Source organism: Salmo trutta, chromosome 12 (genome assembly GCF_901001165.1).
Source record: "Salmo trutta chromosome 12, fSalTru1.1, whole genome shotgun sequence".
NCBI lineage: Eukaryota > Metazoa > Chordata > Actinopteri > Salmoniformes > Salmonidae > Salmo > Salmo trutta.
In genome coordinates, this window is record NC_042968.1 from 67280233 (window position 1) to 67304049 (window position 23817).

At 45.0% G+C, this 23817-nt stretch overlaps 3 protein-coding genes across 3 annotated transcripts; 1 reads left to right on the top strand and 2 right to left on the bottom strand.

Moving 5' to 3' along the window:
- Positions 1-1803: 1803 nt before the first annotated feature.
- LOC115202596 (T-box-containing protein TBX6L-like) lies at positions 1804-5598 on the bottom strand. The gene is made up of 9 exons (XM_029766698.1): positions 5437-5598; positions 5020-5164; positions 4678-4780; positions 3657-3821; positions 3380-3526; positions 3186-3262; positions 3016-3095; positions 2660-2897; positions 1804-2278 (listed from the first exon to the last, which is right to left on the bottom strand). Exons 1-9 carry the CDS (start codon positions 5450-5452, stop codon positions 1804-1806), a joined length of 1446 nt encoding a protein of 481 aa, XP_029622558.1. The 5' UTR covers positions 5453-5598.
- Positions 5599-9336: 3738 nt separating this feature from the next.
- LOC115204026 (phosphoglycerate mutase 2) lies at positions 9337-14948 on the bottom strand. Its single transcript, XM_029769247.1, has 3 exons — positions 14429-14948; positions 13329-13509; positions 9337-9706 (listed from the first exon to the last, which is right to left on the bottom strand). Exons 1-3 carry the CDS (start codon positions 14843-14845, stop codon positions 9537-9539), a joined length of 768 nt encoding a protein of 255 aa, XP_029625107.1. The 5' UTR covers positions 14846-14948; the 3' UTR covers positions 9337-9536.
- Positions 14949-18393: 3445 nt separating this feature from the next.
- LOC115204027 (neurofilament light polypeptide) lies at positions 18394-21262 on the top strand. Its single transcript, XM_029769248.1, has 4 exons — positions 18394-19508; positions 19831-19955; positions 20099-20547; positions 20680-21262. The coding sequence occupies exons 1-4, from the start codon at positions 18456-18458 to the stop codon at positions 20967-20969; spliced, it is 1917 nt and encodes a 638-aa protein (XP_029625108.1). The 5' UTR covers positions 18394-18455; the 3' UTR covers positions 20970-21262.
- Positions 21263-23817: the final 2555 nt, after the last annotated feature.

Here is a 23817-nt window from a genome sequence, read left to right on the forward strand (position 1 = left end):
GGTCTCAACCTTTAAGTCTTTATTGAAGACTCATCTCTTCAGTAGGTCCTATGATTGAGTGTAGTCTGGCCCAGGAGTGTGAAGGTGAACGGAAAGGCACTGGAGTGACGAACCGCCCTTGCTGTCTCTGCCTGGCCAGTTCCCCTCTCTCCACTGGGATTCTCTGCTGTAACCCTATTACGGGGCCTGAGTCACTGGCTTACTGGTGCTCTTCCATGCCGTCCCTATGAGTGGTGCGTCACTTGAGTGGGTTGAGTCACTGACGGGATCTTCCTCTCCGGGTTGGCGCCCCCCTTGGGTTGTGCCATGGGGAGATCTTTGTGGGCTGTACTGGGCCTTGTCTCAGGATGGTAAGGTGGTGGTTGAAGGTATCCCTGGTTGGCCCTGTCTGGGCGTATCGTCGGATGGGGCCAGTGTCTCCCGACCCCTCCTGTCTCAGCCTCCAGTATTTATGCTGCAATTGTTTATGTGTCGGGTGGCTAGGGTCAGTCTGTTATATCTGGAGTATTTCTCCTGTCTTATCCGGTGTCCTGTGTGAATTTAACTATGCTCCCTCTAATTCTCTCTTCTCTCAGAGGACCTGAGCCCTTGGACCATGCCTCAGGACTACCTGGCCAGATGAGTCCTTGCTGTCCCCAGTCCACCTGGTCGTACTGCTGTTCCAGTTTCAACTGTTCTGCCTGCGGCTTTGGAACCGTGACCTGTTCACCGGACGTGCTACCTTGTCCCGGACCTGCTGTTTTCAACTCTCTCTCTCAATCGCACCTGCTGTCTCTAACTCTGAATGATCGGCTATGAAAAGCCAACTGGTATTTACTCCTTAGGTGCTGACCTGTTGCACCCTCTACAACCACTGTGATTATTATTATTTGACCCTGCTGGTCATCTATGAACGTTTGAACATCTTGGCCATGTACTGTTATAATCTCTACCTGGCACAGCCAGAAGAGGACTGGCCACGCCTCAGAGCCTGTTTCCTCTCTAAGTTTCTTCTTAGGTTCCTGTCTTTCTAGGGAGTTTTTCCTAGCCACCTTGCTTCTACATCTGCATTGCTTGCTGTTTGGGGTTTTAGGCTGGGTTTCTGTATAGCACTTTGTGACATCGGCTGATGTAAAAAGGGCTTTATAAATACATTTGATTGATTGACTTATTTACATGTGTTCCTGGCCTGTCTGTCCTCCTGTGGGGGTGAAGGACTCACCTCTGTGTCCCTTTGTAGCTCTCTGTCATGCAGTTTCTGCTGGGTAACATTGATGACCCTTCATGCTGGAATAACTTATGGCTTGTGTGAAACCTCTTAAGAGTTGTCATATTTACAACAGTTATGATGTAGAGAACCATACAGATATGGGAATCTTATTATTATTTATTTTTTGATACCATGATATCCTTTTGGTCATAATCTGATCTCAATTATCATCACTTTGATAAGTAAACAAACAAGCATACACATATCACATACGTAATACAAGCATGAATGCCCACAAACATTTGAATGCAGTTCATATGGAGCACCAGGCACAGTATGTGGAGGCTCAGTCCATTAAGTCCAGTATATAGCTCAAATAGCCTTCTGCTATTTCCGCTAAATAGGACTACAGCTCTGCAAAGACTTGTAACAGAAAATTGCACACACTCCTCTTGACACACATGTCCATAGCAGAGAACAAGTTAAAAAACACACTTGACGATATCTTGGTTTGGACCTCGTGCACAAAGACCATAGGCTCTCACTTTTCTGAAATGTCACAAGTAGCTTTGTTCACAGAATGAAACTCAGCTCCTTCACTTTGTGAGTCAGAGTCAGCTATTCTGATCATTATCCAAACTCAAGTACTGGCTCCAGCTCCACTCTGCCTCTGTGTTGCCATGGTGATGGACGCTGCGTTGGTGGGTGCCGTGGTCTGCAGTCAGTGTTTGACTGGTGAAGAAGGGCAAATGGTGAGTCAAGGACTGTCCAGGGTACTGCCCTGTACCCCCCTCACTCCACTGACCCATACCCTGGTTAGTAGTGTAGTGGCCATAAAGGGGGTAACTGTAACCCAGGTATCCAGGGTAGGTTTTGGAGGACGTGGGCAGATGGACAGGGGACATTCTATAGTCCTGGGGCATGGCTGGAGCCAAGGGGGTGTGTCCCATGTCCCTGACATGGCCAGGACTGTTAGTCTTGTGCCCAGGGACAGTGGCTACATCACGGAGGTGAGAATCATAGCTGCGCCTGCCTTTGCAATCCTCCATTGCAGAAGATGGAGAGGGTAGTCTGCCATGCTCAACAGATCTGTAGAGAAAAATAAATATGGAGCGGGTTACTTATAGGACTTCTTAGTTGTTATTGTCATCAACCCACATACAGTATGTGAACTCAAACACTCGCTGACTCAAAGTGTCACTTTTAATTGCACAGTATGGAGGTGTATTCTGCACCATAGAGTGCCTGTTAAGTATAGCACAGAGTCACTGAGTTTTCTTTTGGCATAATGGGTCATGATTCTGCATATGAACCTGTGTGGGTGTGCAGGCTGTTAGAGTGGGGATTCGCCTGTATGTTGGGTTTCACCTCCAAAAAATGTAAGTCAAGGTATGCTTTACAATCTAGTTTATAATGCTACAATGTTGCGCTTCTACATGCATGCGTGTGTGCCTGGTGGTTGTACAGTACCTGCATGGTTGGTAGGACATAGATGCAGGGCCAGGCACCATCTGCTCCTCAGTACTGTAGTCCTGTCTGTGGTCGTGGAGCTCCAGTATTTCAGTGTGCAGGCTGTGGCTCTGTGACGGGTCCTGTTCCATGGCCCAGGGGGAAAGGAGCTCCTCCTTAGCCGACACCATGTTCTCTGTTGTTCCCAAGGTTATCCCCCGTTCTGCTGGCTCACAGTCTAATGTTGCCCTTTGGAGGTCTACATGGGAAAAGATTGTGGATCTATGAGACTGCCTATAGGCCTATGGGCTGGACAACCTTTGAGATTATACAGATCTGACCAATCTAATCTTACTGTATAGAGTTAAGATTCATACCTGAAGGACTTTTGAATTCTGTTTCTCTGTCTTGTTTGGCTTTCTTCGAAGCATTTCCAGGACTCTTGTTGGATCGACACCTATAAAATAAAAAAAAAGACAATAAAAACTTGTAAAGCATGTCTCCCCAACTCACACGCACGTAGTGTTATAGTTCTATTGATCCCTACCTCTTGCTATGAGTACGGGTGTTCTCCCCTTTGAATCCTTTAGCAAAGGGGTTGTGGTCAATCTTGAGTTTAGCGATCTGAAAGCAGGAGTGGAGATGAAGACATCAGATGGGGTTACACCCATTCCCAAAGGGCAAGTTAATTATGTGGGTGCGCCGTTTGTATGTTCTTAATACGTGAGTTGATAGATGGACCTTAGTGTTCTGGTAGGCCGTGACTGCAGTGAAGGAGGTCTCAGGGAAGGAGAAGTAATGGAAGTGTCCCCAGCGCACACTGTGCAGACTGTCAGCCTGGACCACAGAGAAGCGTGGGATGTAGCGATGCATAGAGTGCAGGATGATCTGAGGAGAGAACAGACACCACTAATGAGTCAGCTAATAATGTTGTTTACAGAAATGACAGCTGTCTACTCTCAGACTGTGAGAGGTTGGGGGCTGGGGATTCAGTAGAGAAGGAGATACGTGTTCTTACATGGCCGTGCTGGTCCAGTGTGTGGTTGGTGAGTTTGAGCTTGAGGAAGGACACCGATTGTTTCATCCAGTAGGAGCCCGGGGTGGGGGAGTCTGGATGCACGTATGTCCGACAGGGGAGCTGGGGCTCGGCTTTCCCAGCCATGTCCCACTGGCCTTTATTCCACTACAAAGACAGAGAGAAGGGGGGAGGGGACAGGCATTACTCAGGTGTGAAACGTACCACAAGACAAGCCTCAACACGTACACTCCACAAAAACTCACATACCCCCAGTCTTTACACTGATATATATAAGGAATCTGTGGTGCATATTATTGCAAGCTTGAACAGTATCCTGTAGGTATGTATATAATTGCATATAATCTACCAACATATATATATGAACTGCTATAGCAAAAGAAAAACGCTCCTCTCTCTGGAGCATATGGTCAAAAGCAATGTGTACTGAGGGGAGGGCCAGTGGATGCATGGAGGGGGTATTGCTCCCCATTCACTTTGATTGGAGTGGGGGGGTTTGCTAAATGGCCGAGGCTGAACCTCCAGCCGGGGGTAGAAAAACAGGACGTAGTAATGGTCTTTGATATGCAGTGTGTGTGGTGATTGGCTGGGTGTGGGCGGAGCACCGTCTGGACTGTATGCTGGATGCAGACTGACTGCAAGCTTGTCTTCTACTTAATCTCCTTATGTTTCCTTTTAAAACAATGCCTGACTATATTCCAAACTGTGACACATTGTGCTTATCTAATTGGAATTTTCCCAGTAGAAATGTATTGTAATGTGTGTATAAGACGTGATATATCAATGAAATGTATTATCAATTAAATGTATTATCAATTAAATGTATTATCAATCAAATGTATTTATAAAGCCCTTTTTACATCTGCATATGTCACAAAGTGCTATACAGAGACCCAGCCTAAAACCACAAACAGCAAGCAATGCAGATGTAGAGGCACGGTGGCTAGGAAAAACTCCCTGCAACTGAGGCATTATTTAAAGATGGTGGACATGTTGCTTTTACCCTGTATCTGGAGTTGTCCACCGGAACCATTTCCACCATGAGGACATAGTTGGTATAGGGTTGGAGTCCAGATATACTGACGTTGCAGTGGGGAAACATCCTCCTGATACATACAAATGCACACTAATTGTATTATCCTCTCAATTCCTGATCACAACTCTATGCGCTCTCTCAAAAAAAGCATACTAGCAACAGATACACTTTCACAACGTTGGTAAAGCTACAATATGGCATGAAACGCGGGTGAAAGGTACTTTGCAGTGAACACACCATAGCATAGAATGTGTTTAGTAGATTTACACAGATCAAAAATGATGGTGAAGGATATAACAACAATTGTACCGGCCATGTTTGGTGATGATCATCTCAGTCCCCAGGTTGTGGAAGGACTTCCAGAGGTCAGCCTTCTCCAGGGTCATCCTGACGTTGCCTTGGTGGTAGGGGTCAGCTGTAGGGGGGGACGGGGTCATCATGTTGGGCCTCGGCTCTGGAGAGAGAGAGGGGGACATGGAGCCTTACAGAGTGGACCAGTGCTGGAGAAACCCTTTGTACACAGAGATTTCCACAGACAATGCAACATTTCAACTATGCAATAGACTTGCTGTTACATTTACATTTTACATTTTAGTCATTTAGCAGACGCTCTTATCCAGAGCGACTTACAGTAGTGAATGCATACATTTCATACATTTTTTTTTTTTTTTACTCTCTTGCTAGACCCCTGACTGACGTAGCAAAGGTTGAAAAAGTGATACTTACCAGAGATATGCTGCATTGCCTGCACGGTTCACCACAATGGTCAAAGAGAATATCAAGATCAAATTCCTTATCCAAATGTGTGTGCTGATATCGCTGCTGTCAGACCCACATCCCTGTGAGAATACTGTGAGAGGAGCCGTGGACTTAGTGGTGGTCCTTGGATCATGAAAAGTTTTGTATCAATCTCAAAACTTTCCTTTCCATATCCTTAACTTGTGGAGTTAGAGGGGCTGACCTCTGGAGTTCATTGGTCAGCCCAGAAGGGGAATGGCCGTGAGGACAAAGTGGGTGTGGTTACAACAGAGTGGTGTGCCTGGTTTCGAACCTTTGAAGTGTCAGACAAGGGGGTGGGAAATGGTGGGGGTGGGCATACTGTGGTGCTGTGAAGAATTAGCTGCCTGAACGTGACCTTTTGTTTCTAGAAATCACTGTTTAAATAAAGTATGTATATTTTCCAAATAAACTAATGTACCTTTATTTAGCTAGGCAAGTCAGTTATTTACAATGACGGCCTACACCGGCCAAACCCGAACGACACTGGGCCAATTGTGAGCCGCCCTATGGGACTCCCAATCACGGCCGGTTGTGATACAGCCTGGAATCAAACCAGGGTGTCTGTAGTGATGCCTCAAGCACTGAGATGTGGTGCCTTAGACCGCTGCGCCATCTGGGAGCCTCATTTACATTGACCCCCACATTAGTTTTTTTACACTGCTGCTACTCGCTGTTTATTATCAATACATAGTCACTTCACCTCTACCTACATGTACAAATTACCTGTACCTGTACCCCCCACACATTGACTCGATACCGGTCCCCCTGTATATAGCCAAGTTATAGTTTTTTTATTGTGTTACTTTTTATTATAATTTTTTACTTCGTTTATTTGGTAAATATTTGACTTAACTATTTCTTGAACTGCACTGTTGGTTAAGGGTTTTAAATGGGGGAGCGGGGGGGGTTGAGTTATCTCAGTCCTTGACAATGGGAGGCAGTTCTGGCTAATCATGGCCGATGGCCCCCCAGGCCTGGAGAGGTGCCGTATGGGGCCTAATGGGGCTGGCACAAGTGGCCTGTTAGCCTGAAAGGACAGAGGGAGGGGATGGGGGGATGGATGGAGGCTCCAGGGTTTCTGATGTGTGATAACCCCACCGCAGGGCCCTCCATTCTGGCTGCTCTGATCCCGTGCGGCCCCTGTCTGGGTCTGGAGCACCCTCCTGATCCCCGGCTGAGATCCACACACATGCTAAACACACCCAGAGAGCAGTGAAGGAGTGACGGTCACACAGCCCAGGCACATCCTATCTGAATTTCAGACGCAATCATCATTGAGGTTTGAGAGGACTCCAGAAGTTGGGTTTGAGTCTATGTTGTGCATACTGTATTTGTGTTAATTACTCTGTGGTAAACTATTACTGCACTGTTTTGGAGCACATGGCCCAGATTGGTGAAAAAGTGCTTTGAATAAACATTGTTTCAATTCTGAATAGGTTACTGTGTCTTTGTGTGGACATTGTATGCAACACTTTTCATAGCACAAGGGTAGAGGGTGAGGCCTTTGTATGTGGTAGCTTTAGTGGCTATTGTCTCAAGAGTTAGTATAGGGATATAATTAAATTCACACAGTGCTAAATGGAATCTCTCATAGGGATACAACAGAGGACGTATAACAAATGCATGACTCAAACTTTGTATGTCAGTGTGAAACTCATTGTTGCAGAAGGCTTAGTATCTCTGTTTCATTTTGCACCTTCAGCTTTAAGAATGTTCCAGATGGGAAAACCAGGATGACTCAGGCAGGCCTAAATACTCAGGTAAAATCAAGGTGTGTTTGTGTGCGTGCGCATGCATGCATATCTGTTGTACAATAGCCTCTGAGAAGTTGAAGCACATCGGAGTGTTCAATTAGGCCCATCTACCTTCCAGACTGACATGCAGAGACACATCCCTACCGCCTAGATTAACCTCAGCCTGGAAGGTGGAATTCTGTAGGCCTATGTACCTGAAGTGTAGGTTTTCCCCATGACCTTCTCAACTATGATACAGTATGCATGGCAAAAATGGTTACACTTACATATCTTTTGTGTTGGGACCGTTTAATGTCAAAGAAGTTAAACATTGGCTTAATAAAGCAATAGGCCAATATACCACGGCTAAGGGCTGTTAGGCATAACGCAACGCTCGACTTCATCTCAGGCCTAACAACACCTGTGCCAATACATCCTTCAAACACCGGCTTCTCTGGCATTCTCTGGTCTCTTCAGATGAAGTTTCTCTGCCGCAGTGAGCATCTCTGTGGGACTAGCTCACCCTGGTGGATTCTGGTTGCATGGCAACCTATTGGGCTCAGCTGCTTCTGGCTCCCCACACATGCAATTCTAATAATGTGGAAAATAATCACTCAACAGATAAGAACACGTTGAACCACTAGAGGGTACTCTAATTTCTCCTATAGATTATACATTGGTACTCTAATTTCTCCTATAGATTATACATTGGTACTCTAATTTCTCCTATAGATTATACATTGGTACTCTAATTTCTCCTATAGATTATACATTGGTACTCTAATTTCTCCTATAGATTATACATTGGTACTCTAATTTCTCCCATAGATTATACATTGGTACTCTAATTTCTCCTATAGATTATACATTGAACAACTCTGGTATTTACTTCCATATCAACACCTCTGTTAGTAGGTAGCATTTAGCCTTTGACTGCTCAATAGCACATTCAACATTATAATTGTGTTTTATATTTCAAAAGTTGAGAGAAGTCAGTTCTGGGGCTTGATCATTTATTATGTGGATGAATACTTTTCACTTTAAATTAAGGATTTTATTCAATGCAAGTAGAGAGAAAACCTATTTTTGAAGCAAGATTGATTGGAAAAGCTAAATTGTTTGTGTCAGTGAAGACATAGATACCTTACAGTATAAAACTTAAATAAGAACATCTGAATGTCTTACAACACACTGCTTTATAAGGTTGGCTGTAGTCGAGAATTTAATTAAAGATTTTCTAACTTAAGTGATGGAAGTAAGATTTTATTTATCCACTTTAGAACAGCGCTGTGTTTAGGATCCAGACTAGTTAGTGTAAAATGTCATTTTACTGCTGTCTCAGCTCTAGGTTTGATGTCATTTGCGTTCAATCTAATGTGAAGGCAATTTATTTTAGTGCCCCCTTCTCTGACCCAGTCATCTGATATACAGTCATGACCAAAATGATTGGCACCCTTGATGAAGTTGAGCAAAATAAAACACTCAAATAAATCATACAAATACTGAGCTATATTGCCACACACACTGACTTTGCCCTGGTACCTCACCCCCTAAACACACACACGCACGCACGCACGCACGCACGCACGCACGCACGCACGCACGCACACACACACACACACACACACACACACACACACACACACACACACACATACATACACACACACACACACACTATCCCCTGCACCTGTCCTTTTGTCACCGGAGAGAGCTACTAGTCCAGTGTTAAACGTGTCCCTGGCCCTGAGCCAGCCCAAGCCAGTGTATTGTGTCTGTACTGAGGAGATGAGAGGGATGGGGAGGGACGGAGTCAGACAAGGTGCTGCTGCACCACAGGAACGCTGCCAAAAGGAACTCAGTGACCCTCCTCTTCTCTCTCCTCCCCGCTCTGCTCTGCTATCTGGATAAGATTACACAGCACCACCATCGCCATGCTGATACCACTGAATTACCCATCAGGGACAGAAGGAAGATCAGGTCATGGAGGAGAAAATGGAAAAGGTGGAGCAAGAGAGGAAAATGATGAAAAAGATTAGAAAGGAGGAAAAACATCAAAACAGAGGTGGAGGAAGAGGTGAAGAGGAAAGAGATAAAAGCAGAAACAGGCAAATACACAAAAAGGTGTTTTCTTTATTTGTTGTGTCAGACTGTTGTGACCTTAACACAGGGCTTCACCAACACCTACAGTGGGACTGCGACACTCCACAATAGTGTGTGTGTGTTTGTGTGTTTGGGTGAGTGGACAAGGCTTGTGCGGGGTTGAGGGACAGTCACTTTTTTTCTTTCTCCTCTTGATGTCTCCAGGCTGGCTTACTTCTTAGCTTTGCCCTGGGCAGCCACGGCCTCCATGGCCTTCTTCACAGTCTCAGCGTCTCCCAGGAAAGCCATGGGCTTGACGGGCTTCAGGTTTGCGTCCAGCTCGTACACAATGGGGATACCTGTTGGCAGGTTCAGCTCCATGATGGCAGCGTCTGACATGCCTGACGAGACAGACAGAAAGACGTGTTAGGAGTGAACAGAGGATAGTGTGGGAAATCAAGACTGGTCATTCACATGACCAAATTCACGAGGCAATGTATTTGACATGTGTATTCCCAGTGGAGGGGAAGTACAGATCCTCAAAGGCTGGTATATTTCTTAACTACTACCACCTTTGACAGGGGAGGTCGTCCATACTCCTCTTTCAGGGGAGCGCTAGGGGGGCCACTAAGTAGCTTGTTTCAGCAGACCTTACCTTTCTCTGCCCTTTCCCTCTGCCCTCTTGTCACCCCCTCTCCCTCTGCAACCCTGCCACCCAGCAACCCTGTCTGCATCACCCCGGTCCCACCACTCCTGGAGAATGCAGAACCTTTCTGCAGAAAGGTCGTGTCAGTAACGGGAACCGCGCCCATGGCCTTTCCACTGTGTCTGTCTGAGCTCCAGGGAGAGAGCCCATGCTATTTATAGACTCCTGGTTATCTGGAAATGTGCCTTCAGAAAATATTCACACACCTAACGTTTTTCCACATTTGGTTGTGTTACAGCCTGAATGTTTTTACACAGTACCCCATAATGTCAGTGGAATTATGTTTTGAGAAAAATATATATGTTCATAAAAAAAAATAAAAAAAATGTATTGAGTCAATAAGCATTCAACCCCTTTGTTATGGAAAGCATAAATAAGTTCAGGAGTAAAAATGTGTTTAACAAGTCACATAATAAGTTGTATGGACTCTGTGTGCAATAATAGATTTTAACATGATTTTTGAATGACAACCTCATCTCTGTACCCCACACAAACAATTATCTGTATTGTCCCTCAGTCGATCAGTGAATTTCAAACACATATTCAACCACAAAGACCAGGGAGGTTTTCCAATGCCTCCCACATTCATAGACTTGTCCTGAAGCCACTCCTGCATTGTCTTGGCTGTGTGCTTAGGGTCGTTGTCCTGGTGGAAGGTGAACCTTCGCCCCAGTCTGAGGTCCTGATCTCTCTGTACTATGATCCGTTCATCTTTGCCTCATCCCCACAGCATGATGCTGCCACCACCATGCTTCACTGTAGGGATGGTGCCAGGTTTCCTCCAGACGTGACGCTTGGCATTCAGGCCAAAGAGTTCAATCAAACCAGAGAATCTTGTTTATCATGGTCTGAGAGTCTTTAGGTGCCTTTTGGCAAACTCCATGCGGGCTGTCATGTGTCTTTTACTGAGGAGTGTCTTCCATCTGGCCACTCTACCATAAAGGCCTGATTGGTGGAAGGCTGCAAAGATAGTTGTTCTTCTGGAAGGTTCTCCCATCTCCACAGAGGAACTCTAGAGCTCTGTCAGAGTGATCACCTCCCTGACCAAGGCCCTTCTCCCCCGATTGCTCAGTTTGGCCGGGCGGCCAGCTCTAGGAAGAGTCTTGGTGGTTCCAAACTTCTTCCATTTAATAATGATGGAGGCCACTGTGGTCTTGGGGACCTTCAATGCTGCAGACATTTTTTGGTACACTTCCCCAGATCTGTGCCTTGACACAATCCTGTCTTGGAGCTCTACGGACAATTCCTTCGACCTCATGGCTTGGTTTTTGCTCTGACATGCACTGCCAACTGTGTGACCTTATATAGACAGGTGTGTGCCTTTCCAAATCATGTCCAGTCAATTGAATTTACCACAGGTGGACTCCAATCAAGTTGTAGAAACATGTCAAAGATCATCAGTGGAAACAGAATGCACCTGAGCTCAATTTTGAGTCTCATAGCAAAGGGACTGTTTACTTATGTAAATAAGGTATTTCGGTTTAAAAAAAGTAAAAATTTGAAACAAATTCAAATAACCTGCTTTTGCTTTGTCATTATGGGGTATTGTGTGTAGATTGCTGAACAAATGTTTTATTTAATCCATTTTAGAATAGTCAGTTTGGCTACTACATGATTCCATATGTGTTATTTCATAGTTTTGATGTCTTCACTTTTATTCTACAATGTATAAAATAGTAAAAATAAAGAAAAACCCTTCAATGAGTACGTGTGTCCAAACTTTTGACTGGTACTGTGTATATATATATATACTGTGTGTATATATATATATATATATATATATATACAGTTCAAAGGTTTGGGGTCACTTAGAAATGTTCTCGTTTTTGAAAGAAAAGCACATTTTTTGTCCATTGAAATAACATCTAGTTGATCAGAAATACAGTGTAGACATTGTTAATGTTGTAAATGACTATTGTAGCTGGAAACGGCAGATTTTTAGTGGAATATCTACATAGGCGTACAGAGGCCCATTATCAGCAACCATCACTCCTGTGATCCAATGGCACGTTGTGTTCGCTAATCCAAGTTTATCATTTTAAAAGGCGACTCCGGGATGCCGGCCATCTAGGCAGAGTTGCAAAGAAAAAGCCATATCTCAGACTGGCCAATAAAAATAAAATATTAAGATGGGCAAAAGAACACAGACACTGGACAAAGGAACTATGCCTAGAAGGCCAGCATCCCGGAGTCGCCACTTCACTGTTGACGTTGAGACTGGTGTTTTGCAGGTACTATTTAATGAAGCTGCCAATTGAGGACTTGTGAGTCATCTGTTTCTCAAACCAAACACTCTAATGTACTTGTCCTCTTGCTCAGTTGTGCATCGGAGGCTCCCACTCCTCTTTATATTCTGGTTAGAGCCAGTTTGCGCTGTTCTATGAAGGGAGTAGTACACAGCGTTGTACGAGATCTTCAGTTTCTTGGCAATTTCTCACATGGAATAGCCTTCATTTCTCAGAACAAGAATAGACTGACGAGTTTCAGAAAAAAGTTATTTGTTTCTAGCCATTTTGAGCCTGTAATTGAACACACAAATGCTGAGGCTCCAGATACTCAACTAGTCTAAAGAAGGCCAGTTTTATTGCTTCCTTAATCAGCACAACAGTTTTCAGCTGTGCTAACATAATGGCAAAATGGTTTTCTAATGATCAATTAGCCTTTTAAAATGATAAACTTGGATTAGCTAACACAACGTGCCATTGGAACACAGGAGTGATGGTTGCTGATACGGTAATGAGCCTCTGTACGCCTATGTAGATATTCCATAATAAATCAGCCATTTCCAGCTACAATAGTAATTTACATCATTAACAATGTCTACCCTGTATTTCTGATCGACCAGATGTTATTTTAATGGGCAAAAAATGTAATATATATATATATATATATATTTATGTGACTGGGTGCATGTGGTGTACCATACTATGCCTACAGGCCCAGCAGCTGTATTCTCACTGAGCCACAGTCAGCAAACAGTTAGGTGAGTAACTGTAATGTCATGAGTGTATCATTACTTTAGTATTATCACTGTACTGTCATTACTACTGTGTATCATCATTACTACTGTGTATCAACATTACTACTGTGCATCATCCTTACTCGTTGCAGGCTGCAGACCTTTCAGTTAGTGCAGTGGCTATGCATCTGTTAGATCTGTGAGTCATGTGATGTTTGACAACATGCCACACTGGACATTCCTTGTGAAACATGAACTCTAACCTTTTCCCTGTACACCCTCTGCCACTTCCTGTACCCCCCCCCCCCCCCCCCACCCCCACCCCACCCCAGCCACTGCAGCAGCCCATAATACCAACCCTCTAAGTGTTTGACAATTCCGCGGAGGCTGTTGCCGTGGGCAGCGATGATGACGTTCTTGCCAGCCTTGATCTCAGGTGCGATGACATCGTTCCAGTAGGGCAGGGCACGGGCAATAGTGTCCTTCAGGGACTCACATGTGGGCAGCTCCCCGGGCTTCAGGCCCTTGTAGCGCCTTGACTGGTGAGAGGACAGAACAGCATGTTGGGTTACACTGCTCAAATGTATCATCACAAAAGCAGGTGTGATGTAACATCCTAGAGGGTTGCAAATGAAACCTGGCAAAGCCTACGTAGTACCTCAAGCAGTACATGTCAGAGGAAGTTATCCAAGTCATAGACTGTTGTCTCTGCTACCTCATGGCAAGCAGTACCGGAGCGCCAAGTCTAGGTCCAAAATGCTCCTTAGCTTCTACCCCCAAGCAATAAGACTGGTGAACAATAAGACTGCCCCCCCCCCCCTGTTTTTACACTGCTGCTACTCGCTGTTTATTATCTATACATACTCACTTTACCCCTACCTACATGTACAAATTACTTCGACTAACCTGTACCCCCGCACATTGACTCGGTACAGGTACCCCCTGTATATAGCCTCGTTATTGTTATTTTATTGTGTTACTTTTCTTTTTTTTTTTCTTTTAGTTTATTTAGTAAATATTTTCTTAACTTAACTTAAAACTGCATTGTTGGTTAAGGGCTTGTAAGTAACCATTTCATGGTAAGGTCTACTACACCTGTTCCATTCGGCGCATGTGACAAATAACATTTGATTTGATTTGATTTCTACAGTGCATGTTTTGGCTCATACAAGTAACAAGTCTTACATGAGAAGTTCTAGAATTTCATCCAACACTGTTCCATCCATCCAATGCTGTTTTACTTCGACTAACACCTGCAAGTCTTAGTCTTGCAGGATCTCCTAAGCAAGTCATACATCTCCTGAAATTGACTGGTTTCCTTGTAAAATGGGAACATATTCCAGGGGTAGTTGCACGCAACATTTTAAAATAATGTGCCAGGTGTTATTATTCTATGTTAGCAAAAATGTCTGTTTTGGGTAGTACTATTATTCACCACCACCGTCACCGGCCTCTTACTTCACTGATGATCTTGTGGAAGGCGTGGTCGTGTTCCATGGGGGGAGGGGGGGTGTCGAAGGAACGACGCCAGATCTTGACCTGCTCCTCTCCGTGCTTCTCGGCTGTCTCGGCCTTGTTGAGACCTGTCAGGCCGCCGTAGTGGCGCTCGTTCAGACGCCATGTGCGGTACACGGGCAGCCACATCTGGTCTGTGCCTTCCATGATGGTCCACAGGGTCTTGACTGCTCGCTTCAACACGGAGGTGTGGCAGATGTCAAACTTCATTCCGGCGTCCTTGATGGCCTTGGCACCACGTTTGGCCTCTTCCAGGCCCTTCTCGCTGAGGTCGGCATCAAACCAGCCACAGAATTTGTTGTACTGGTTCCACTCACTCTCGCCATGACGGACGATCACCAATTTATGGGCAGTAGTCATGCTTGCAGTGTTGCTTTAAATTCCTTTACCAAACACACGAGACACGGCCCTCCCTTATGGTACACACACACTCTGAGACCAACAGCCCCGGGCGACTCCCCACACACTCTTTTTATAGCATTCTGGAATGAGGCCCTGCGTAGCAGCCGGGCGTAAACTGCTCTCCACCAATGAGGGCACTTCACCCCCTGATGGACAGCTAGGCTCAGCCAATAGGGCAGGGCCTCCCATGGACTGGAGGGACATGTCCCAGCTGGGAAGGCCAGAGGTCAGGGATTGAGCTAAAATAGCAACATGACTTTTAAACCGAGGGCTGTGAAATAAAAGTGTAAAGATCAGAGTAAGCTGCTGCTGCTGGGGCGCTGTAGAGTGCACAGGAGGCTGCTGAGGGGAGGACGGCTCATAATAATGGCCGAAACGGAGCAAATGGAATGGCATCAAACACATGAAAACCATATGTTTGATGCATTTGATACCATTCCACTTATTCCGCTCCAGCCATTACCACGAGCACGTCCTCCCCAATTAGGGTGCCAATAACCTACTGTAGTAGAGTTTCTGCGAGTTTCTGACATCCATAAAAGGCAATGGAATTAGTAATCTAACTCCAAAACTAGAACTGACACAGGCAACTATACCATGCAATGAGGTAGTAGTGACTAGGGAAAAACAGACTAAAACATTCTGCCTCAACATGAGGTTACGTTAGGGGAACTTGTAACATAACACACATACTCCAGTAGTCCTACTGTATAATAACACACATACTCTAGTAGTCCTACTGTATAATAACACACATACTCCAGTAGTCCTACTGTATAATAACACACATACTCCAGTAGTCCTACTGTATAATAACACACATACTCTAGTAGTCCTACTGTATAATAACACACATACTCCAGTAGTCCTACTGTATAATAACACACATACTCCAGTAGTCCTACTGTATAATAACACACATACTCCAGTAGTCCTACTGTATAATAACACACATACTCCAGTAGTCCTACTGTATAATAACACACATACTCCAGTAGTCCTACTGTATAATAACACACATACTCCAGTAGTCCTACTGTATAATAACACACATACTCTAGTAGTCCTACTGTAAATTTCACACATACTCCAAAGAACACACAATGGAAACTGTACTTATTCCCAGTACAACCACTATTGGGTCTCCACAGGACAACAGTCAGCAAATAAATACAGTCAGCAAATATTTATTTGTGATGTTTGAAATTCTATGTTGAAATGCACCAAGGTTTCAAACCGATCCTACCACCCACTTAAACTCTGGGGCCATTACAGGTGAAAATACTGATTCGGCATTAAACTGACCGACAGTCAGGGCGGAGCCCAAACTATAGGGCCAAGTCAATCAATGTCCCCTTCTACCAATCAAAGTATGAGCCACATTGAAAAAAGAGAGAAATACAATATCAGCAAATACAATAGTAATGGAACTCTGGGCATGTAGCCAATCTGCATATCTTATATCACAAAAAAAGGACAGAGATAGAGGAATCACAAAGCGAGAGAAAGACTGAGGATGCTGCTGTGAGAGAGAGCGAGAGATAGAGAGAAAAGCGAGAGAGAGAAAGCAGGTAAAGCTGAAAGAGAAGGGAGTATGAGAGAGAAGTGGAGAGGATACTGCGGGGTTGGGTGTGGAGGGGATGGGTGAAAACACTACTGTATTCAGGGCTGGCTTTCACTTTTTGGGGCCCTAAGCTAATTTATTTTTACAACATGGGGTGTAAAGAAAATGTTGCCGTTTCAAAGCAAGTTTGCTGAAATTTTACACATTTGCCATGTTAATATGACTTCTGAGTGAGAGTGACTAACAAAATCAATGGGGGCCCCCTGGAGGTCAGGGTAATTTGACCATGATAACTACAAGTATAGATACCTGGCTAGACTCATTTACCAATCTAAAACATTTTAGCTGACATGGGCTAGTTGAGTGACTGTCAGTGACTGACATGGGCTAATTAAGTGACTGTCAAAATGCTGATGCACAACCAAATGTCTAAATTGCACCTTGTATACTGTACTATTCTAACTCTCAACAGTAAGTTGAGCCCCCGACTGATTTCTTAAAATGCCTGGGGCTTATGTTGATAATGCCTGGAACCGGCCCTGACTTTACTTATGACTCAGCTTGCGGCAGCACCCCGCACCTACTGTAGCCTAGCAATCCACATCCATCTCACCTTCAAGGCTTCTGCTTTGAGAACTGTCAGCAAAATACGCACATACAAAAGAGACGCACCAACACACTTAAATTCATACACTCTCCTCAAATGTGTACAGGCGAAATACATAATGTACTGCACCTAAACATGGACTCATACCAGCCTGTTCTCTCACAAGATCCTCATACTATGCTTCAATGTATGGCAAGTCACTGTGCTGTCCATTCTCTCAATCAGCAGTCTGGGACATTATAAAATGTGTATCTCCCCCACCCCTCTCAGGAGGAAGTGGAGGAGGAAAAGGATGACGTGGGTGTCAGCAGGGAGGAAGCAGAGTGTTATTGACCAGTTATGGTTCCCTCTTCACTTTGCAGCTGAAAGATAAGAAGCCTGTTTCTCTTGTTAGGGAATTAACATGACAATATAAAAAGGCCATTTAACTTCTCTTCAAATTCCTCTGTGTCCCTTCCAACTAAGGCAATCATGAAAATGTATTTGAATTAATTTGACCTATTTTGTATAATAGATGCACTATCTATTATTATTATGATTATCTATTATTATTATTATCAATGCATTATCATCCCAAAAAACACAAATACATCTTCACAGACATTATCATATTTACACACATTATCATTACAGCATCTGATTCAGAACCTCACAAGTATCTACAGGCACCAAACAGTAGCTTCCCAGCCATAATGTATAAATAAATATAAATTGATAAACACATACCAATCAGCCGCGTGTTCTGTGTTTATCAATGTAGGTTTTCTGTGGTCATGGGTGTCGCTCTCTAATTGGCCAGCAGGGCAGGTGCTGTGTCACTGTATGAGGAGAAGCTGTGTATAATATCAATGCATAGGCTGCTGTAGAATCAGGACAGCCCATTCATTTTCTTCCCCTACAGGGAGGACTGCGAGACCTACATTCAAATGAATGACTCCAAACTCAAGTCATCTCATGTGACTATTCATTTTTACTATCGGTGCAGGTAAAGTGCAGATGTATACTTCATTACCCAGAGGCTTTAGCTATCTAACTCTACTTTCCTGAACATTAACTTGTGAACATTAGTAGTCAAGGTTACTGTGTATGACAGAAACAGTGTAGAGAAACCAGAAATATGCTAACCTCCTTTGTACCCTCAAAAACACAAATACCTCTCCATCTGCAACCTCTCCCTCCCCTCTCTTTCCTCCTTTCCTTTCTCCCTCTCTGTCCGTTGCAGTGTAAGCCTATCGATCCTGCGTAGTCAGAGTTTGGGAATGCGCCTGCGTCAGAGCTCTCCCTCCTGCTATAAAAGCTGGAGCCACTGCAGCAGCATCAGTCTGGGTTCTTCACCTGAGCCCTACAGACACATTGACACAGAGCCAGACAGAGCTGCCTGCCCTCCCAGCCCAGCCATGAGTACCCTCGGCTTTGACCCTTACTACTCATCCTCCTCCTATCGCCGCTGGCACGTGGAGGGAGCCCCCCGCGGAGTGGTGACCAAGGGGAGGTCACGATCGGCCTTCTCCTCCCACGCCTCCCCCCTCTCCTCCTCCGTGAGCTCCCATCTGCAGTACTTCTCTCCTGGCCAGGCTCTGCATTCATCCATGGCCTCTTCCTCCTCTGTGGAACTGGAGCTGAGCCAGGCGACCCAGGTGAGCTCTGAGTTCCGAACAGTGAGGACCCAGGAGAGGGCCCAGCTGCAGGACCTCAACGACCGCTTCGCTGGCTTCATCGAGCGTGTGCGGGAGCTGGAGCAGCAGAACCGTGCACTGGAGGCTGAGCTGGTGATGCTGAGGCAAAGGCACGGTGAACCCTCCCGCCTAGCGGCCCTGTATGAGCAGGAGGCGCGGGCCCTGAGGGCCGCCGTGGATGAGGCGCGTGGGGAGCAGCAGGCCGCCCTGGGCCAGAGGGAGCGTCTGGAGCAGGCCCTGAGCGCCCTGCAGGCCCGCTACGAGGAGGAGGTGGTGGCCCGCGAGGACGCGGAGGGCAGGCTGCTGGATGCACGGCGCGGGGCCGACCAGACTGCCCTGGCCAGGGCTGAGCTGGAGAAGAGGGTGGAGACCCTGCTGGACGAGGTGGCCTTCCTCAAGAAGCTCCACGAGGGGGAGGTGGTGGAGCTCCAGGCCCAGGCCCAGCTGGGGGCCCAGGTGGCTGTGGAGATGGAGGCAGCCACACCGGACCTGTCCGGTGCTCTGAGGGGCATCCGGGCCCAGTACGAGAGGCTGGCGGCCAAGAACATGCAGTCTGCTGAGGAGTGGTTCCATGGGAAGGTGGGCTCCCTGACAGAGAGTGTTGCCCAGCACAGCGACGCGGTGAGGAGCTCCAGGGATGAGGCAGGGGAGTACCGCCGGCAGCTCAAGGCCCACCTGCTGGAGATCGATACCTGCAGGGGCCTCAACAAGTCTCTGGAAAACCAGCTACACATCATGGAGGACAAGCAGAGCGCTGAGATCAGCAACATGCAGGTCAGTGGTGGTACTGCAGGACGAATTAAACAGCAAATCTGGATTGATGCAAATTCCTCAGAATGAATGCCATCTGAATGTGAATTTATTTATGTTTAGAAACTGCTTACTAATAGGTAAATGACTATATCAGAATACAAGACACCAATAATGTTTTATATTTTGTGCCAAGTGGAACTGACTTACAGAATAGGAACAAATAAGATTATTTTGAATACATTTAAAATGTCATCCATTCAGCCATTTAAGGCATATTTCCTGTATTACCCACTGTAAAAAAAAATACTTTATCCACTTCATAACCTTTAAACGTCTCCCGTAGGACACTATTGGTCAGCTGGAGAATGAGCTGAGAGCCACCAAGCAGGAGATGGCTCACTACCTGAAGGACTACCAGGACTTGCTGAATGTTAAGATGGCCTTGGACATTGAGATCGCTGCCTACAGGTAGGATGCTATGAGGAGCACAGGCCAGAGCTTCAACTTAAACACATATAATGTAATAATACTAATGCCAGTCCAGGTCAAGGAAAGCCTTTTGCGCTTTTATTCTAAAATTGTATCTTTCCCATGATCCTTTACTTTTCCAGGAAGCTGCTGGAGGGGGAGGAGTCTCACTTCAGTGTGGGCGGGTCAGGGGGTATGTCCAGTGTCTATGGCCACACCTTGTCAGTCATGCCCTCCTTCGGCAGCAACATGTTCTCAATGCAGTCTAGCCTGAGCTCTGGCGCCCCCTACCTGATGGCCTCACGCTTCCTCAGCTCCTCATTCGTCTCTGGAGAAGACATCATCTCTACCAGCCTGGCCCAGCGGGACTCTGCCAGCCCACCACAGGAGGAGGAAGAGGAGGAGAAGGCGAAGGAGGAAGAGGAGGAGAAGGAGGAGGAAGAAGCAGAAGAGAAGAAAGAGGAGGGACAGGAGGAGGAAGAAGAGGGTGGAGAGGAGAAGGAGGAAAAGGGAGAAGAGAAAGAGGAAGATGGTAATGAGGGAGGCGAGGAGGAGAAGGAAGATGGAGAGGATGCTAAGGATGGAGATCAAGGTTAGCGTTGGGATATTTTCCATCAAAGAATATTCTCTATTGTTGTTGTGTATTGCTTATATGCTGACATTTTTACAAACCTGTATACTAACTAAATTCCTCTATTCTCAATTATTTCCTTTTTTGATATAGGTGGAGATGAGAAGGCAGAAACTGCAAAAGAGGATGCAGAGAAAGAGGAAGATAAGGATGAGGGTGAGGAGCAGGATGGAAAGGAAGGTGTGGAAGAGGGAGGAGATGATAAAGAAGGGGGTGATAAAGATGAAGAGGTGAAAGATGAAGGTAAAAGTGAGGAGAAACAAGAGGACGAAGCAGAAACCAAAGAAGAGAAGAGCGAACCAGAGATAACCAAGAGTGAGGAGAAGAGAGAAAAACCTGCAGAAGAGAAAGACCAAACTGAAAAACCAATGGCTAAAAAGTAAGTTTGTGGCCCAAGACCACACAAGCCAAAAGACAGTCTAATAAAACCTCAGCTCGGCAAACAGCAGAAATACCCAACATTATCGACTCCAGTGTGCTTGTTAACAAGGTGCTCAATACAATGTCTTTTAGTGCACTAATGCATCAAAATCAAGGTTATCTGCTAGTAGTTATGTCAATAAAGTCAATAAAGGTCACACAATTCCTCTAGTGTGTGTAAGAGTGTGTGTGCTATGCCTGTGCAAGTCTGTAAGAGTGTGGTTTTGGATGGTTGAATAAATACGTTTGAAAGACATGCAGAGTGTGTAATTGATTGCTTTGTCCTTATACTGAATCTTGCTGAATAATAACTCAGTAAACAGTATTTATAATAGTTTGGGTTTTATCATATTAAAGTTAGACCTGTTGAAACGCAACAACATGGATGAAATGTTGAATATATCATTGATACATCTTGAAGGCGCTTAAAAACATGACCACATAGTTAACCACAATGTGAAAACATATAAGGCCTGTTGTTCATCATACATGACAGCAGGTCCTTACTCAATTAATTCATAGAAAAATTAACAGGTTATGTGTCATGATTTATAAACATTTTGTAAATGTTAAAAAAAACGATCTATTGAATGGTTTAGAAGCTGCTTGTAAAAATACATTAGAATACTGTTTAACTATGCTTATCAGCCTATCAGATATCTTTTAGGCCTAGAAGAGCTATCTTATGAGCACATCCATTAGTCTCTCTGTCCACATTTGGACATTTTGGACTGTCGGCCACACACACATACGCACACCCACACGAACACACGCACGCACTCACGCACGCACGCACGCACGCACGCACACACACACACACACACACACACACACACACACACACACACACACTGGTGTAAGTGTGTTGCACAGAATTAGATATCTCTGTGTGTTGCACTTCAGGTAACCTGTCCATAGTGCCGATCATGAATGGCGAACACAGCTGGTTCTCTGGGTTTGCAGTTGCTTACATCGACATTTGGGGCATGCAGGCACAATCACGACGCACTGGCAGGGATCTGATCATTTTTTGTACTTTATTCCGTCTTGAGGGAGCACTAACCTGGCAAGGTCCACATCAGAGGCTCCATCAGCTATGCAGCTCATGTCCAGTGTGTCGAACAGATGCTGAGGAACGGGAGGAACTTCAGAGAGGGATGGCATTTTTATTACCTAATTTCAGGGCTGAGAACGATCAAATCTGGGATCAGTCGTGTGTTTTTATTGCTTTTAAGACATTGAAATACTGTGTAGCTGATTTTATGACTCTTCACAATTTAGTTGCTTCCTTCGGCACTCTACGTGAGTGCTGAGCTAAAATCCTGAGAGGAAGAATGTTAGCAATCAGCAGAGTCACCCATGGACAGCACCCAACATGTCTTCAGTTTAATATAATAATCACATACTAAATTCCAAACAACCTAAATCGCTTAAAACAATTAATTTGCGCGTAATGATGCACCAAGCAAAACTGCATTGCAGAGGACTGGATACAGTGCCTTCAGAAAATATTCACACCCCTTGACTTTTTTCACATTTTGCTTTGTTACAACCTGAATTTAAAATGAATTAAATTCAGATTGGGTGTCACTGGCCTACACACAATACCCCATAATGTCAACATGGAATTATGTTTTTAGACATTATTACACATTTATTAAAAATTAAAGCTGAAATGTCTTGACTAAGCAAGTATTCATCCCCTTTGTTATGGCAAGCCTACATAAGTTTAGGTGTAAAAAATGTGCTAAACAAGTCACATAATAAGTTGGCTGTGTGCATAACAATGTTTAATATGATTTTCGAATGACAACCTCATCTCTGTACCCCACACAGACAATTATCTGTAAGGTCCCTCAGTTGAGCAGTGAATTTCAAACACAGATTCAAACACAAAGACCAGGGAGGTTTTCCAATGCCTCGCAAAGAAGGGCACCTATTAGTAGATGGGTAGAAAAAAAACACAGACATTGAATATCCCTTTGAGCATGGCAAAGTTATCAATTACACCTTGGGTGGTGTATCAATACAACCAGTCACTACAAAGATACAGGCATCCTTCCTAACTCAGTTGCCGGAGAGGAAGGAAACCGCTCAGGGATTTCACCATGAGACCAATGGTGACTTTAAAAGTTTAATGGCTGTGATAGGAGAAAACTGGGGATGGATCAACAACATTATGGTTGCTCCATAATACTAACCTGAAGCGTGTAAAAATTGTCTGCTCTTGGTTGCAACACTCACTACCGAGTTCAAACTATGCACTCCGATGGACAAATCTGGGTTTGGCGGATGCCAGGAGACGCTACTGGCCCAATGCATACTACCAACTATAAAGTTTGGTGAAGGAGGAACAATGGTCTGGAGCTGCTGCGCTCCTTAATTAATTCCAGTGAAGGGAAATCTTAGCTCTACAGCATACAAGGCCCTCTCCTGGTTCAGCATGAGGGTATGGAAGAACTTGACTGGCCTGCACAGAACCCTGACCTCAACCCCATCAAACACCTTTGGGATGAATTGGAAAGGCGGCTGTAAGCCAGGCCTAATCGCCCAACATTAGTGCCGACCTCACTAATGCTCTTGTGGCTGAATGGAAGCAGGTCCACGCAGCAATGTTCCAACATCTAGTGAAAAGCCTTCCCAGAAGAGTGGAGGCTGTTATTGCAGCAAAGGGGGGACCAACTCCATATTAATGCGCATGATTTTGGAATGAGATGTTCAATGAACAGGTGTCCACATACTTTAGGCCATGTAGTGTAGGTTGAAGAATTTTAAAATGAATAATGTGCAAATGTTGTACCATCCAGGTGT